A 15,967-nucleotide genomic window follows, 5' to 3' on the forward strand; every position below is an offset into this window, starting at 1 on the left:
CTTTGTTTTGTTTAAAATATAACAGAATATGTAAGTAATTTTTTTTTTATTTTAAGGTTAAAATAGATATTGAGGGGTAGAAAAAAAAAGATATCAAATGAGAGGGCAAAAATCGTTAACCTCCTTTCTATGAGGGTATTGGGCCAAATTCCCCTTTTATGGACGATGAAGCCTAGTTAAATAAATAGACCCATAAAATTCAGGGAATCGATTTCTAACTTTGGGCTTCGGAAATAATTTATCTCGAAGCAATATTCTTAGGAAATTTTTTGTGTCATGTTTCAAAAAGAGAACCTTTTGTTTGAGTATTAAAAAAATAAAAATAAAAAATAAAAACCGAGGAATTATAGTTTTCTTCTTCTTGGAATCTTGGGTTTACAACTAAATGAAAAGGACTCCAGAATTTTAGAACTACAATAAAAATTTGTATAGTTATATATAGAACTAGTTATTTTATTTTATTTTTTGATAATCTACATAGAACTAAATTTGAAAAATGTTGGTCAAAGAGGCTTTGACGTGCTTGAAATTGAAGGCCGCCGTCACCAATCTGGATAATTTCAAGCGTTCTATTAATTTATGCTACTATATATTTTGTAGTAGCAATTAATTAAGCTTATCAATTATTATTGCAAGCATTCATAAATATATATATATATATATATATCATTGCTAGCACTGGATAACATATACTATAGGGACGATGCAATGCATCAAAAGACCCGTTGAGTTCAAAGTTTTTATAGCTTAAAAAATTCTTTGGCATAAAAAATTTCAAAGGCTTCAAAGTACAACAAAGAGCTGAAAAAATCTGCACCCTTAGCCGATGGCCTGGGCATCTATGGAGGATGGAGTCTGCAATATGATTACCAGGTTAACTGTTTAGCATTGATTGTAGCCGGGTTTTCCTCAAATTACGCTATACAATATTTTTAAATAAATTGTGTTTCAATGCTGTTGAGGCCCTTGAGTTTACTTTGCCAAGCAGTTGGTTAAGAATAATGAGATATATAATGATTCTGTTGGTATCAATTTGGGGCCGGGAAAATAGATTAGGAAACATTTTTCTAGCTTAAGTTTTATGCCTTCAATTATTACGCATATCCCGTACGCTTTAACTAAATCAAATAATAGAAATTCAAATTTACACTGTTCTTTTGTTAATGTAGGTTGCAAGCATTTTGCTATAAGAACCAAATAGTTTTAGATATTTTAATGATAACCCAGGCAAACAAAATTATTTATTTATTTATTTTCAGGTTTCACAACTCAATATCTAACCCATAAGTTAGTAAGTCACATTACGATTTTAACCATACATAACTGTAAAATTAATGACCATGCTTCAAACAATAATAATAAAGTGTTGGAATATTTCATGAGTGTTACTAGACCTGGCAATTTGGATCATGACACGGCGACACGACTCGAAAACGACACGAAATAAATGGGTTTGGGTTTATTATAAATGGGTTCGGGTCATAATCGGGTCAACCCGTTTAACACGATTATTAATCGTGTCATTTTCGGGTTGACCTGTTTAACTCGAAATTGACCCGTTACGACCCATTTATTAATCGTGTCATTTTCGGGTTGACCTGTTTAACACGATTATATACCTATTACAACCCATTTAAATTTAATTTTAAATTAATATTTTATCACTAATATAATATTTAATAACTACAAAATATTATAAATTAAAAATTTTATAAAAATAATTTTCTATTACTAATTTTTTAAAAACAAAAAATACATCTTTAATAAAACAAAAACATAAAAATAAAAAAAATAAAAAAAATTTCGGGTTAATAGGTTAATTTTCAGGTTAACGGGTTAATAAGTTAGTTTTCGGGTTAATAGGTCAATTTCAGGTTAACGGGTTAATAGGTCAACACAACCCGTTAAAATAATCGTGTTAAACGGGTCGTGTCGTGTTGACCTGTTTATAAACAGGTAGGGTTAGTGTTTTAGGTACCTGACACGATTAATAAATGGGTCGTGTTCGGGTTAAGCATTTTTGACCCGATTATTAAATGGGTTAACACGAACACGACCCACCAACCCGAATTGACAGGTATAAGTGCTACCACAATCCAATATAATGTAACAGGGGGTAAAGTTTTTGTTCAACGTCTGACTCTGATCTATTAGCTTTCTCAGAAAATCTAATTCCCAAGATGCTTTATAATTAACCTGGGGATTAACCAACATTTTCAAAATGAAAAATTGATGCTGAAAAACCTTAAATATTTGTCACCTAATAAAATAATAATTTTGATATATACTCCTTATGCAACAATTATGAGACGACACATTTTGTCCATAAGCCAAACTGAACATTAAAGTTGTAATGGCCAAATGGGATGGATACATTTTAGATTTGATAATGGATAAAATTCCAATTCCTTGCTTTTCAAACTTTGGCCTCAAAAGTCTCTAAATACAAATAAAAGAATTCTAAAGGTTTTTTTTTTCTTTTGGTAAATGAATTCTAAAGGTTTAGTCCTAGAGCAGCAAGAGCAAAAAATTTAAAAAAAATAAAATTAGATAAGGTGATCACAACAAGAGAATCAAATGAAAGCAATAAACTACAAAAAGCAATCTCCATTCATTCCCACGCTAATCAATTCTATTAACTTTAGAGCCGATTTCTTAGCGCTATCCAAGGGCGCCATTAGCGCCTTCTCTTTTCCCTACAATTGGACATAAAGCAAGTGAGGAATATGGCAGATTTCAATAAAAGTGCCTGTTATTTTTGCGGTTTTTATGGTTATAAGTTTCGATGACTGACCGTGACCAAATTTTCTGGACTTGCTTTTGCCATTGACGAGGCATTTTGTATGCAGTGCCAGTGGTGGGGCATTAACCAAACACATGAGGTAACAGTATAAAAGTACTAGTGCATGCGTAAATGAGCACAATGGTCCTACAACTTACAAAATTATGTTTATGTGAATGCAGTGCCATGATGATTTTTACTAATCCGATTCTACCGAACAGATTAGTCAACAAAGCGGAAAGTTAGGGCGTCCATAGTAGAAGTTGGATACTGCTTTCGGGAAAAAAAATCTCAAAAAGATTAAAAAAAATCATTAATTAAGAAAATAAAATAGGAAACAATGCATTGAGTTTACTTAAATTAAAACTATTTCCATATTCCTTGGGATTCTATTTAATTTTTAATTATTTTTTATTGTATTTTATTTTTGTTAATAAAACATTTCCACTACTCCTTACAACACATAACAAGACTTTCCAAACAAAAGCCTAAAATTGCGCTTTGTTTTCCCTCCTCTATTTAAAGGCATGCCATATTTTGAAATAAGTCATAAACTAATATTAAGAGATAAATCATTCGAAAGTATTAACGAGGAGGATGAGAAGGGGAGCATTTTTATGCCTTCTGTTTTTCTTCATTTTCTTTCTCTTGCACACTGTCCAAGCCAATCCCAATTACAGAGATGCCTTGGCAAAGTCTCTATTGTTCTTCCAAGCCCAAAGATCAGGTAGGCTCCCCAGTGCCCAACAAATCTCTTGGAGGTTTAACTCAGGCCTTTTGGATGGTCGACTTGCCAATGTAAGCTACTATCACTATTATTTTTTAGTTTTTCTTTTATTTAGTTTGTATTTAACCTAACATTTCTATTTGGAATTCACATGTATGTATATATAATATTTTTGATTAATTATCCACTCCATTAAAATGGTTTAATCTAAAAATATATGATAGATGATAAACTGAAATAAATTGTTATATATGATTTTTAACTTACAGGATAACTTGTCAAAAATATTTCAGTAAGAAAAATTGTTAAAAATGATAAATTTGTTAGTTCTTGTTAATGGAATTTATTATTTAACAAACTTTCAAAACGGTTTTGATTGAAACAATTATATTCTTTCAAATTTTATAAGATTCAATTCTAGTTTTACTTAGTCATAGTGTTGATTTTTTATTGCTATCATGAAACTAGACATCGTATCTATTAATTTTAAAAAATTTTCAGTCCATTTCCTTGAACTAAAAATAATATATATTTTTTAAAATAGTTTTAAATTTTTTTATAAATCCTCCTTCGTTTAGTCAGAATTGAATGGCTATATAATAACAAAAAACAATCGAATCGATTGATTTACCCTAACACATTGCATACATTTTGGATTATCAGGTGGATTTAAGTGGGGGATACTATGATGCCGGAGACAATGTCAAATTTAACTTTCCAATGGCCTTCACAACCACGATGCTATCATGGAGCACACTTGAATACGGCAAACGCATGGGCCCCCAAATACAAAATGCTAGGGTTGCGATCCGATGGGCAACTGATTACCTTCTAAAGTGTGCCACGGCCACACCCGGTAAGCTCTATGTTGGGGTGGGTGACCCAAATGTGGACCACAAGTGTTGGGAGAGGCCCGAGGACATGGACACGGCCCGAGCCGTCTACTTTGTCTCGCCGAGCAATCCTGGCTCCGACGTGGCCGGAGAGACAGCTGCGGCTTTAGCGGCGGCGTCCATGGTTTTTCGAAGGGTTGATCCGAAATACTCAAAGTTGCTATTGACCACAGCAAAAAAGGTTATGCAATTTGCAGTGCAGTACAGAGGCGCCTATAGCGATTCACTTGGCTCCGCAGTATGTCCATTTTATTGCTCGTATTCTGGATATAAGGTAAGAAGATAGTTGAAAATTTGTAATAGTTGAAAATTTGTAATCTTTTCTTTCTGTTTTCTATATTTACTTTCTTGTTTTCGTTATATAGCGTCAGTTTTTTGAAAAGGGGAAAAAAAAAAAAAAAGGTGGTCTGGCCCTATTAACTGCAAGTTGCAACCACCCTTAATAAACATTCAATAATCGTATTAGAGAATAATCTAGTTTTTGTTTGTTCCTCCCCAAAAAAAATAAAATATATATATATTAATCAGGATGAGCTGCTATGGGGAGCTGCATGGCTTCTAAGAGCAACAAATGATGTTACTTATTTCAACTTATTGAAATCTTTGGGAGGTGGAGATGCAACAGATACGTTCAGCTGGGACAACAAATATGCCGGCGCTTATGTTCTTCTATCGAGGGTAAAGATAAATTATCTTCACAAAATTCTCCTCATAAAATTATGTCAATCAATTGAAATGGATTGCATTTTCTTTTCTACAACTCATGTGCGAGGTTGCCAAAGTGTTTGATAGAACTTTGTGCTTATGCAGAGAGCATTCTTGAGTAACGATAAGAATTTTGAGCCATTTAAACAGGAAGCTGAACAATTTATGTGCAAGATTTTGCCCAACTCTCCATATTCAAGTACACAGTATACACAAGGTAGGGTTCAGTTACCTATGTTTCACATGGCCAATCAATTCAAAACCTTTTAGTTAAATTCACCACTCCAAATGTCAAAAAAAATCCCACCTTTTTCTAAAACTATGCTTATTAACTAACTTGGAGATTACAAGACTATTTTTAATAAATAAGTTCAAGATATTGACAAGAATGAAGACCATTTTAATCAGTTAAATTTGTGATTCAAATTACCAAAATCATATGAATCGCAGGTGGGCTTATGTACAAGCTACCAGAAAGCAACCTCCAATATGTCACTGCAATAACATTTCTACTTACCACATATTCCAAGTATATGGCCGCCACAAAACATAATTTTAACTGCGGCAACCTCCTAGTCACTCCAGGTACCTTGAGAAGCCTTGCAAGGAGACAGGTGCTCTTACTAAACACTTGCTGGATGATTATTTCCTCTTCGTTCTTTGTTTTTGTACTAACTCCTTGAACAACTTTTAGGTGGATTATATATTAGGAGAGAATCCACTGCAGATGTCCTACATGGTAGGCTATGGTCCGTATTATCCCAAAAGAGTTCACCATAGAGGATCCTCAATGCCCTCATTGGCAACGCATCCACAAAGCTTTGGCTGTGAAGGGGGTTTTCAACAATTCTTCTATTCATCAACCCCCAATCCTAACGTCTTGACTGGTGCTGTCGTAGGTGGTCCAAACCAGAATGATGGCTATGCAGATGATCGTTCTGATTATAGCCATTCTGAACCTGCAACATACATCAATGCCGCCATTGTTGGACCATTGGCTTACTTTGCTGGGACCGGTTAGCTGGAGACTGACTCTTAATTAACAAGGAGTTCTTTCGCTAATTGTAAATTATTCTCCCAGTTATGCCAGTCCCAAAAAAGGGATGTGTGCTTGGACGGATGGCTTTGCTATGTTTCCTAGTTTCTTAATACGTAGAACAATTTGGTAACTAAAAAAAAAAAGAAAAATCCAATATGGTGATGCAACATTATTTTGCCCTGCTGCAATTTGACGTCGGAAAACCTTATGGGAATATCAAATATAGAATACACTGTTGGAAAACTAAATACTGCTACATGAACACTCGTTAATAATAGATCTTACTTAACAAGAAATCAACTTTACTAATAAACTGTAAATGAATGAGTGCCTTCAAGGCTTCAACGACATCAACAATCAATATAAGAACGACTTTCATACATAAGAGAAATAATTAAAGGATAGTCGGATCATTATTTTTTTTTTATTATTTTTTTTTTTTTGGGTTAGGAATAGGATTACATCTTCAACCCACAACCTCAAAAGTGTGAGCGTGATCATTTGAATGAACAAAACTGTGTAAATCATATAATTATTTAAGTATGTATATTGATTTGTAATATGACACGTCCAATATACCATCTAGCAGCATGGATAGATACAACATATGTAACAACAAATTAATGAAGTAGAAAGTCCGGCAAAAGGAATATTAGAAATTAATTATATTCTTTTGGTGCTTAATTCATTTAAATGTTACCTCAATTTTATTTTGATTTGTTTTCATACTTATCAGACTTCGAAAACTGAGCTACACTTTAATTTAACCACCGTCACATCAGAAATCAAATCAACAAGAGTATTCATTTATGATGGAGACATCAGGACGTTCTTGTTGCCTTCCTTGATCTCCTTGTATCAATATTCAATATTCTATACATTTTAGTAGCTACATGCACGGTTTTATGTAGCTTTGGTCTTTATTTGTTCGTTTAACATGTACAACTTGATTTCAAAATCATAAGTGTGTTAAAAAAAAAAAAAAAAGAAAACAGTGAAATGAAAAATGGATAAGAAACTTGATTTAGAAATTGGAAGTTCTATTAAGTGAAAGAGAAGCACCCTTCACTTCAAGAGAAGGAAAATACATATCAGTACCATTCATCAAGCCTAAAATTGAGAATTAGAATACAGACATATATAGATACAAACTATGACATGGCATCTAACATCAAACTAGATTACAGGAATGGAGTATCTGCAACCATTCATTCGAACACCTACACCAGACAAGCACTTATTGTTAAGTCATTAGGAAGACCAACCAAGGTAAAAGGTTTGATCTCTAACAATCTTATAGTAACTTCTAGTAAGAAGGATAATACATGATTACTAGTATCAAAACAGGGTGACTTAGTGGTTAATGCTATCAAATGTTGCCCCAAAATTCGTCGACTACATTCGTAATACATGATTACTAGTATCAAAACGGCGTGACCTAGAGCGGTTAATGCTATCCAATGTAGCCCCAAAAATTCTTCTGCTATATTCGAAATTGTTGCCATCTCTATGTGATGCAAATCCATTAGAATGATTATTAACACCAGGGTGGGTAGGAACTGAATGGAAAAAAGATAGTTTTTCAGCAAGTTTGAAGTAAAGAGTAATGGACTTTTGCAGATGCAATCATACACAATTAAGCATTATAAACAATAACAGACATGTCACCTTGGGCATAATTTACTGGATAAGTAGAAAGTCTGCATGACGTTGATAATCTCTCATCATTAATATGTACAGGCTCAGGCCTCAGTTTGGAAGGAAAATTTGAGGTAGGAGTGTCTGCAGAAGAAATATTTAATGAAGACTTGTCCTGCCCAGAAATCTGTTCACCAAAGACCAAGTGTCATTACCGAATTTTTTACTAGGAAAAGGCCAGGACTGTAAAAGTTGAAAGTGCCAGTTGCCACCAATAACCCAAAAGTTCCCAGCACAAGCTAATTTCAATGTTATTTCAACAAAACACCAAGAGCATGGACGATCACTCTGCTTTTGTGAAGTTACAGCAATACACATTGTTCCAAAACTAGTCCAGCACAGCCTAATGTTTTCTATAAATATTAGCTAAACAGCCTAAAAAAAATTGTAACAATATGTAGAACAAAGTATTTTCTAAAAGAAAGAGAATAATTCACAAATACACAGAATTGATTAAAGCCAGAAATCCATCCTCGAGGGATGATTCAGTTTCAAAGAACAAGTTTATATAGAATTCAGCCAGTGAGGGATATCAATGGGAACCTACCGCAAACTTCAGAGTTCGATTATAGAGAGTCACAAGACCAGAGAAAAGTCTAACAGCATACTCAGCAACCTCCTCGGTTTCATATTCTGCAAATGCATAACCTTTAGGTCTATCGGTTTCCTTGTCTCGGGGAATGTACAAATCTACTACCCGTCCTGCTTGAATTAGGATATCATACAAAACCCTTTCATTCACCCGCTCGTCCAAATTGCCTATGAAAAAAGAGTCACATAATCAAATCATTAAGAGTGTATATATGATCATGATGAGAGAAAACATGTCATCATGGCATGGTGGATCAAATAAAAACAATAAGAATACTAAGCTCAAAAGTTAAGAACATTTAAAATAAATGTCATAAAATCCAACGCGTAACTAAGCTCATGATTTTGGTATTAAAATCCAACGCGTAACTAAGCTCATGATTTTGGTATTAAAATCCAACGCGTAACTAAGCTCATGATTTTGGTATCTAAGTGTCAAATACCACGGCTCAATAAAAACCTTCACCTAATGGTGCCTAACCCAACTGTACAATCTGCATTGTTGCAGAGAATAGCCATGTTGATCATCCTAAGTTGGATACCTTTCCCGTTGACCACAATAAAGAACTAGCGCCCCCCTCACCCAAACATAGCCAAAATACAAACATTACCTTCAACTTCGAGTATTTCCATTAAAATTAAATAATAATAATAAAGCATAAAACATGACTACAAACTACTTTATTTCCCAATATCATTGGGGGAGGGGAAAAGAAAAAAAAAAAATCGAGGCAAAATTATCCACGATAATATAGAAAAACAGAAAAATAAAATTTTAGTATACCCCCAATAATTAATTTCAAGGGAAATTCCTTCATACGGAACTAATCCTAGAAACCCAGTTAACGGCTAGCCAAGCAGGGAATCCCTAAAACAAAGGGTTACCCAGAAAACCTAATTCGTTCACAACTAATTCTCAACAAACAGCAAAGAAGTTAAACGACTGAAAAATTAAAGGGTGAATTCACCAATGTAAACTGTGGAGTTTGAGTTTGAGCTCCTCGACATGATGCCTGGCACTTTTCGAATCTAAATCGAAACCCTAGATCGAGCCGACGTCGTATGAGAATAAAAGCGATCGTCTTGCACTTCCAACGCTCGGAGAATCTGCCGAAGATGATTTTTTTTATTTTCACGTTGGACGACGTGATGTCGTATTAAATATGAGGCTGTGATCAACGACGTTGATCAGGATCAGGTATGACAAATCAGTTTGATTTCACCCGTTTAGGCGTTTACTTGCCAGCCTGTCCAAAATCAGAAAAAGACGAACGGCGGGTATAAGTTAGCCGTAAGCGTCGTATGGCAATCCTAATTTTAATTTACCACAAAAGAAAATAAAAAATTAAAAAAAAAAAAAAAACGTTTGACAATCCTAATAAAATTTCTCTTCCAAAAAAAATAAAAATAAAAATGAAGAGAAGCAATAATAGTATCAAATTTTTAATGATATTTTAATCAAATGAATTTTTTTCCATTTTAAAGTAATCTTTAAATTTTGGATTTCTATTTTCAGTAATCTTCCAAACCCGAATCCCTTTTTTTAAAATAGAAAATACCATAACTTTTAAAAACAATATAATTTTTCGTTTGAGAAAATAATATAACTTTTTTATCCAAAAATGCTTTTAATTTTAAAATTGTTTTAAAAAATAATAAATCTGATATATATATATATATATATATATATATATATATATATATAAACATATTTTTGAGAGATAAACAAGCTTGATAATGGTAGGCCTGTTATTATTTTAATTTTTTTACCCCGATTTTCTATATTTTTTTCATTCTCTTTCCTATCATCAATGATATGATGTTTGCCCCATCATTTAAAAATATCAACAAATAAATTAATAACAGGATAAATAATGTAAAATAAGATAAAATTTTATTATTCGTTGAAAAAAAAAATGAGATAGAAGATTCCTAATTTTCTATTGTTCAGAAAAAAAAAAAAAAAAAAGATTCCTATCTTTCTACGTTCTCTATTTTACAACAATTAAACATAAAATAAAAATATGGCCTCTATCCACCAATTTCAATCGTGCAAATTTTTAAATAACTCGATCAAAATATGAAAGTTAGCTGTTAGCTTCAAATCATGAATTTTCGCTAAAAAATAAATTAAAATGCTACCAAACGTTGATGCTATAAAGGAATATTAGCAAGAAGGAAACACCAATAAAGGAGTATTTTGTTTTCTTCATAATTTTCTTTATATGACATAAAAAACGAATGTTTTGTTACTCATCCACGATCCATTTGTGGACCGACAGCCTAACAATGTCATAGAAGGCTGCGGTCTTAAGAGGCTAAATCAAAGACCTCCTGACAAACAAGTTTGCTTAATTGATAGTCATGAATTTATCTAATATTGTTCAAAGGATATAAAGCCAGCACACTAGAAAAGAAATTTAATAAGAAGGTGATACTTAATTGCATATGCATGGTTTACACAATCTGGATGGTTCAAGTGCTTAAGTTTTAGTCTTGTCCTTGGCTTCCATTGTCATAGTTTTAACATGGCTTTTGCCCATTTTTATCACATTAAAATTATGGTGGAAGGCTACTCAACTTATGCATCAAATGAGAAGAATTGGATACCCAAATCCTCAAGTGGAGGGCGGTTGTAGTTGAATTTTTTATTCTTTATCTCTTCCATGTCTTGCTTGTAAACAACACGAAACCCGCACATTTTCACATCCAAGCAGGGACTTGGAGTCCCAAATGAAACTTCAAGGTAATTGATTCTATTCCACCAAACCATTCGTTCTTTAAAGCTTCCATTTGACATATAACGAAGCCAAAGGTGATCTGACTTGAACAATGTGCCTTCTGAGATGCAAAATCCAAAACCAGTGGTTATGGGACCTTCATTGGTGTACAATTGACAGCTGATCTCATGAGAGTTTTCCGAATCGAGGTGTTCATCTTCGTGAAAAGGATGCTCATGTACTCCAAAAGCAATGCAAAAAACAAATCCAATCCAATTATCATTTCTCCAATTTGGAGGCAACTGTACTGTAATTGAAGACCCTATATTTTGATGCCTGAACCATTCTGGAATTCTAGTTCCAGGAATAATGGCATCAAATCTGCCAATTCTATGTGAGAGTTCCTGCACCATGAAATTAAACTCATTAGTTTTGTTTGAAAAATAATGAAAAAGGAAAAATACAGATTTGATATGTTTAAGAGATACCTGATTCTGGGTGTTTAGTATTGAGCGGAGGTATGCTTTCAACCATGTTATCGCCATGCTTTTGCAGCCGTCAGTTAGCTGGTAACAATTAATAAAACTGAGAACTAGTTCTGTGGAAGTGAATAAGCATATTGGCTTTGAGAAAGTGACAAGGGAAGAGCAATCTCTTGCTTCTACGCATGTAATATTGGCAGGAAGCTCCGGCACTGATTCTAGCAGATTGCAATAGGCCAAACCAAGAAACTTCAGCTTAATTAGTTGACTGATGCTTGGAGGCAAGGTAAGAAATTTGTTTCTGCTTAGATCCAAGACCTCTAATGTGGTTAAGCAGCCAATGTTACTGGGAATTGCTCCTTCTGGTAAATTACAATCTCTCAAATCTAGTTTTGTTAGATTTGGCATTCCGGAGAGAAGACATGAGAGGTAATTGCAGTTTCTTCTGTTTATTGAAGCAAGGCCAGCCAGGTGCTCAATTGATTTTGGCAGGTTGTTAATTGCTGTTCTATCCAAGTTCGGTTGTGACAAATATTGCATAGGCCCCACTATGTCTGGAAACTTTTCAAGTTTTGAGCAGCCTGAAAGAACATAGCTTTCAAGACATTCCATTGAAATGGCGCTAGGAAGATTGGTGACAGATGTGCAATCTCTCATATTTACTAAATGAAGCCTTTTGAGAATTCCAATGGATGGATGAACTTCAATTAAGTTTCTACAGTCTTCAAGAACTAGCCTTTCAAGATTTGGAACCCCTGTAAAGTCTGGAGTTTTTATCAAGTTCCAGGAGTGACTAAGTTTGATGAACTTTAAACAGCGCAAGAACTGTAGAAAAAAAAATAATTGAAGGAAAACATAAGCTGTTATGAACATGCACTTGGATGAAATTCTTTTTATTGTAAAAGTGTAGTGCTGTAAAACTCTACCTTTTCTCCGTTCCAAAGTTGTACAATTTGGCTGTAGCACATATTAAGTTCAACAAGTAGAGGCGGATAGAAATTTGATGGTAAAAATTTCAATGGATATTCTCTCCACTTCAAGAACCTTAGATTTTTCGGAAGGTGATTGAGGCCTTGGGGAAGGTGGACAACACTGCGAATGCTGAGCAATCTTAGATTATCCAACCCTGAAAAACATCTGGGATTCCAGTAGCATTCTAGTTCAGGAATGTCCAAGACTATGGCTTCAATCACTTCTGTTCCCTAATATAAAAAAGTAAAGTGAGTCTCACTGTATGAAAAGATAGAATAGTCAGAATATTACATATAATAATTTCTTCAACAAAATGATAAGCCTGAATGGCTGAAGGCTTACCAAATTCCACATCATTACATCATTGATGTCTTCATGATGCCACAACCTACTACGTTTACCTGGATCTGATGTGCATTCCTGGCGAACAATTTCTCTACCTATTTCTTGTACAAAACTATGCATGCATAGGATGTTATTTGAAATATATACAAGAGATTTATCAATCAGTATTTTTATCACAATTTTTGTGAAAAAGCCAAGAGAACAGTCTAGTACTGGTACAACACGATCAATTTGCTTCCCTTTAAAAAAACATGCAATATGTAGGAATATATCCTTCTCTGTTTCCTGAAGAGAATCAAAACCGATTCTAATTATATTAAACCCTGTTTGCCGAGGAATTCTTTCTAGCGCACCCAATGTTTGTATCCATTGATTTATGCCTTTACCACACAAGAAGGAGCCAAGAACTTTGAGAATTAAAGGAATGCCATGAGCATATTTTACGACATGGCTGCACATCTTCTCAAAACCCTTGATAGGATGGTTCTGTTTAAATGCATTGAAACTGAGGAGCTTAAGAGCTTCATCATCACGTAGACTTTCACACAAATACATGTGCTTCACTCCATGATCATGAAGCAAACTTATATTTCTACTTGTTATGATGATTCTACTCCCAATACCAAACCAATCAGGGTTTCCAGCTAAAGCATTCAATTGGTCTAATCCATCTGCATCATCTAAAACGATGAGGACCCTTTTATTACGAATCCAATATCTAAGCAAAGCAATTCCTTCTTGAACATCTTGTATGGATATTTTTTTTCCCAACAGAAGTTCCGAAAGCAGGTGTTCTTGTAAAGCAACCAAACCGAGACTTTGAGAAAGTTCTCTTACATTAGCAACAAAGCTGCAAGCCTCATACTGATCACATATCATGTCATAAACAATTTTAGCAACAGTTGTCTTACCTAATCCTGACATTCCCCATATGCCTACAATGTGAGTATCATCCAAATCTGAATTCAAATACCGAAGTACTTCATTTGCACGAGGCCCTATTCCAACCAAGAATGTGCCATTTGTTTCACCAGATATATCTGTACATATGTTGCTACATAGCTCATCAGATGCATCAAACCATTTACCAGATGTATCCCTATATATTGTACCATTCAATGGACACAATATCTCCTCAGATGTATCTTTCAATTTTTGTGCTACTTCTTCAACAATGTTTTGAATAAATTTTGACTCATGCCTGTTAGGAAGAGATATCAATGATAAAGTGGTGAGTCACCATTAGCCATGATTTGGAAAATAACATCATTTCACCTTCATTACCAGAAAAATTAAATCATTTCCCCTGTAGTAAGTGGCAGAAAAAGTTCTTTTAATGTAAGATTAAATGAATGAAGTCCCGAATAGAAAGTCAAGCAAACCTATAGATAGTTTCCACCAAAAAAAAAAAGGGAAAAGCAACATAAATGTGTAAATATTATAACTACCCGGTAGACTGATGACGCTAAAGCCTTTCATGAAGGTACCTAAACTTTTAAGGTTTATTGACTTGTGAAGAAAAAGATTAGTTCACCTATGAGTTCAACAATTGAGAGGCCATAAATTGCTTGAACACTTGAATTTTGCCTTTGGTATCTTTGGATTTGTTGTGTCTGATATTACTTAAATTCCCAATTTAATCCTAGTTTTGGAGTTCGATGTCGATGGTTGATAAAAATCTCTACAATAAAAGTAGATGAAATTTCATCCTGAATCCATCAAAAGTGCAAAGTTTCTACACTAACAAATTCACAGAATGTTTCCGAAGTTCTACATGTTTCATCCTGCAGTTTTGATTCTTCTACTTTAATATAAGGTATTAGATTACATCAATAGAACTTTTTCAACAGTCCACAATATATCCAATAGACTGGTAACTACCGTTGCTGATGCTCCAGCCAGGTACAGAGCTTAAAGTCAAAGACCCAGACTTGTACCATATCAATTATATACCGGCAGAAAAGGGGGAACAAAAACATTAAAAAAAAAAAAAACCAAAAAAAAAAAAAAATTGAAAACAAAAACAAAATACACAAAGGGTGTAGAATTAAGATTTACCCATCGTTAAGATGCCACCCGGAAAGATTGGCCACAGCAGTCAAGGCAACTCTCCATCTTCTAACGGTCTCACTGTGGCGCCTATACATTTCTTCATAATCAGCAAGGGCTTCAGCAGAAACCATTTGACTTCGTAGCTCCGAAGGATGCCTGTGTTTTTGTTCGTGTTTAGCAAAAGCTTCGGCAAAACTGTCCGTCTGGTGTCGTACCACAGTGGGATCCACATCATAGAAGATAGGAAGAACCGTCTTTCTAGCTTTCATGCATTCGAGAATGTGGACAAGTTCATCCAAACACCAACTCGAAGCAGCGAAGTTTTTGGATAAAACTATGATGGAAAGCCTCGAATTTTGGATTGCTTTCAAGAGTGCTGGGGAGATGTCGTTTCCCCTATCAATTTCTTCGTCGTCCTTGTAAGTGACGAATCCATTTCGGACAAGAGCTGTGTATAAATGATCGGTGAAGTTCTTGCGGGTGTCCTTGCCTCTGAAGCTCAGGAACACATCGTATTTAAAGTCCCCGGTGGTCGAAAACTTGAGGGAGGCGTTGGACATCTTTTCCAGGGAGCCAAACTTCGGTGATCAAATCTGAAGAGTAAATTCCTCCTTGAAAAAAGCAATGAAATTAAGCGAATGATCATCGAAAGGAATCTCAACTGGGTCCCATCTCCTCGCAAGTGTAAAAATGCTGTCTTTTTTTTTTTTTTTTTTCTTTTCAGTCAGACATTTGCTAAATAATTAAATCCGTTGAAAAGTATATACTTTAGTACAACTGTCGTACACTGTACAGGATAACAATAATTCAACTGCGAATTCTCTCATTCTTATTACAGTTAATGGGTTTAGTTTAGGTTTTGTTTCCCATCTTCATAAATTTTTCGTTAGTACTACTGCTTCATGTATTTATTAATTTGTCATGAAACCCTTAAGCATGTATCCAATTATTTTCTAAATGT

At 34.2% G+C, this 15,967-nt stretch overlaps 3 protein-coding genes across 3 annotated transcripts; 1 reads left to right on the plus strand and 2 right to left on the minus strand.

The window, feature by feature from the left end:
• The first annotated feature begins 3,325 nt into the window (after positions 1 to 3,325).
• Positions 3,326 to 6,394, plus strand: LOC107410775 (endoglucanase 9). Its single transcript, XM_016018243.4, has 6 exons — positions 3,326 to 3,580; positions 4,173 to 4,676; positions 4,931 to 5,080; positions 5,213 to 5,324; positions 5,558 to 5,721; positions 5,802 to 6,394. The coding sequence occupies exons 1-6, from the start codon at positions 3,380 to 3,382 to the stop codon at positions 6,126 to 6,128; spliced, it is 1,458 nt and encodes a 485-aa protein (XP_015873729.2). The 5' UTR covers positions 3,326 to 3,379; the 3' UTR covers positions 6,129 to 6,394.
• A 752-nt stretch (positions 6,395 to 7,146) lies between these two features.
• Positions 7,147 to 9,655, minus strand: LOC132799094 (uncharacterized). The gene is made up of 4 exons (XM_016018262.4): positions 9,404 to 9,655; positions 8,392 to 8,603; positions 7,815 to 7,971; positions 7,147 to 7,705 (listed from the first exon to the last, which is right to left on the minus strand). Exons 1-4 carry the CDS (start codon positions 9,441 to 9,443, stop codon positions 7,542 to 7,544), a joined length of 573 nt encoding a protein of 190 aa, XP_015873748.2. The 5' UTR covers positions 9,444 to 9,655; the 3' UTR covers positions 7,147 to 7,541.
• Positions 9,656 to 10,843: 1,188 nt separating this feature from the next.
• On the minus strand, positions 10,844 to 15,732 carry LOC107410792 (disease resistance protein RPV1). The gene is made up of 5 exons (XM_048479459.2): positions 15,013 to 15,732; positions 12,952 to 14,155; positions 12,564 to 12,839; positions 11,644 to 12,462; positions 10,844 to 11,559 (listed from the first exon to the last, which is right to left on the minus strand). The coding sequence occupies exons 1-5, from the start codon at positions 15,564 to 15,566 to the stop codon at positions 11,017 to 11,019; spliced, it is 3,396 nt and encodes a 1,131-aa protein (XP_048335416.2). The 5' UTR covers positions 15,567 to 15,732; the 3' UTR covers positions 10,844 to 11,016.
• Positions 15,733 to 15,967: the final 235 nt, after the last annotated feature.

This window comes from Ziziphus jujuba, chromosome 7, assembly GCF_031755915.1.
Source record: "Ziziphus jujuba cultivar Dongzao chromosome 7, ASM3175591v1".
In the NCBI taxonomy this organism is placed as follows: Eukaryota; Viridiplantae; Streptophyta; class Magnoliopsida; order Rosales; family Rhamnaceae; genus Ziziphus; species Ziziphus jujuba.

Bases quoted from the DNA above. Each gene is read 5' to 3' on its own strand.
- LOC107410775 (XM_016018243.4), top strand. From the start codon at position 3,380: ATGAGAAGGGGAGCATTTTTATGCCTTCTGTTTTTCTTCATTTTCTTT. The intron at 3,581-4,172 runs GTAAGCTACTAT...TTGGATTATCAG, and splicing joins TGGATGGTCGACTTGCCAAT to GTGGATTTAAGTGGGGGATA. The intron at 5,081-5,212 runs GTAAAGATAAAT...GTGCTTATGCAG, and splicing joins CTTATGTTCTTCTATCGAGG to AGAGCATTCTTGAGTAACGA.
- LOC107410792 (XM_048479459.2), bottom strand. From the start codon at position 15,566: ATGTCCAACGCCTCCCTCAAGTTTTCGACCACCGGGGACTTTAAATAC. The intron at 12,840-12,951 runs GTAAGCCTTCAG...TTTTTATATTAG, and splicing joins ATGTAATGATGTGGAATTTG to GGAACAGAAGTGATTGAAGC. The intron at 12,463-12,563 runs GTAGAGTTTTAC...TTTTTTCTACAG, and splicing joins AACTTTGGAACGGAGAAAAG to TTCTTGCGCTGTTTAAAGTT.
- LOC132799094 (XM_016018262.4), bottom strand. From the start codon at position 9,443: ATGTCGAGGAGCTCAAACTCAAACTCCACAGTTTACATTG. The intron at 7,972-8,391 runs GTAGGTTCCCAT...TTTGGTGAACAG, and splicing joins ATCGAACTCTGAAGTTTGCG to ATTTCTGGGCAGGACAAGTC. The intron at 7,706-7,814 runs GTGACATGTCTG...TTTTCCATTCAG, and splicing joins TCCAGTAAATTATGCCCAAG to TTCCTACCCACCCTGGTGTT.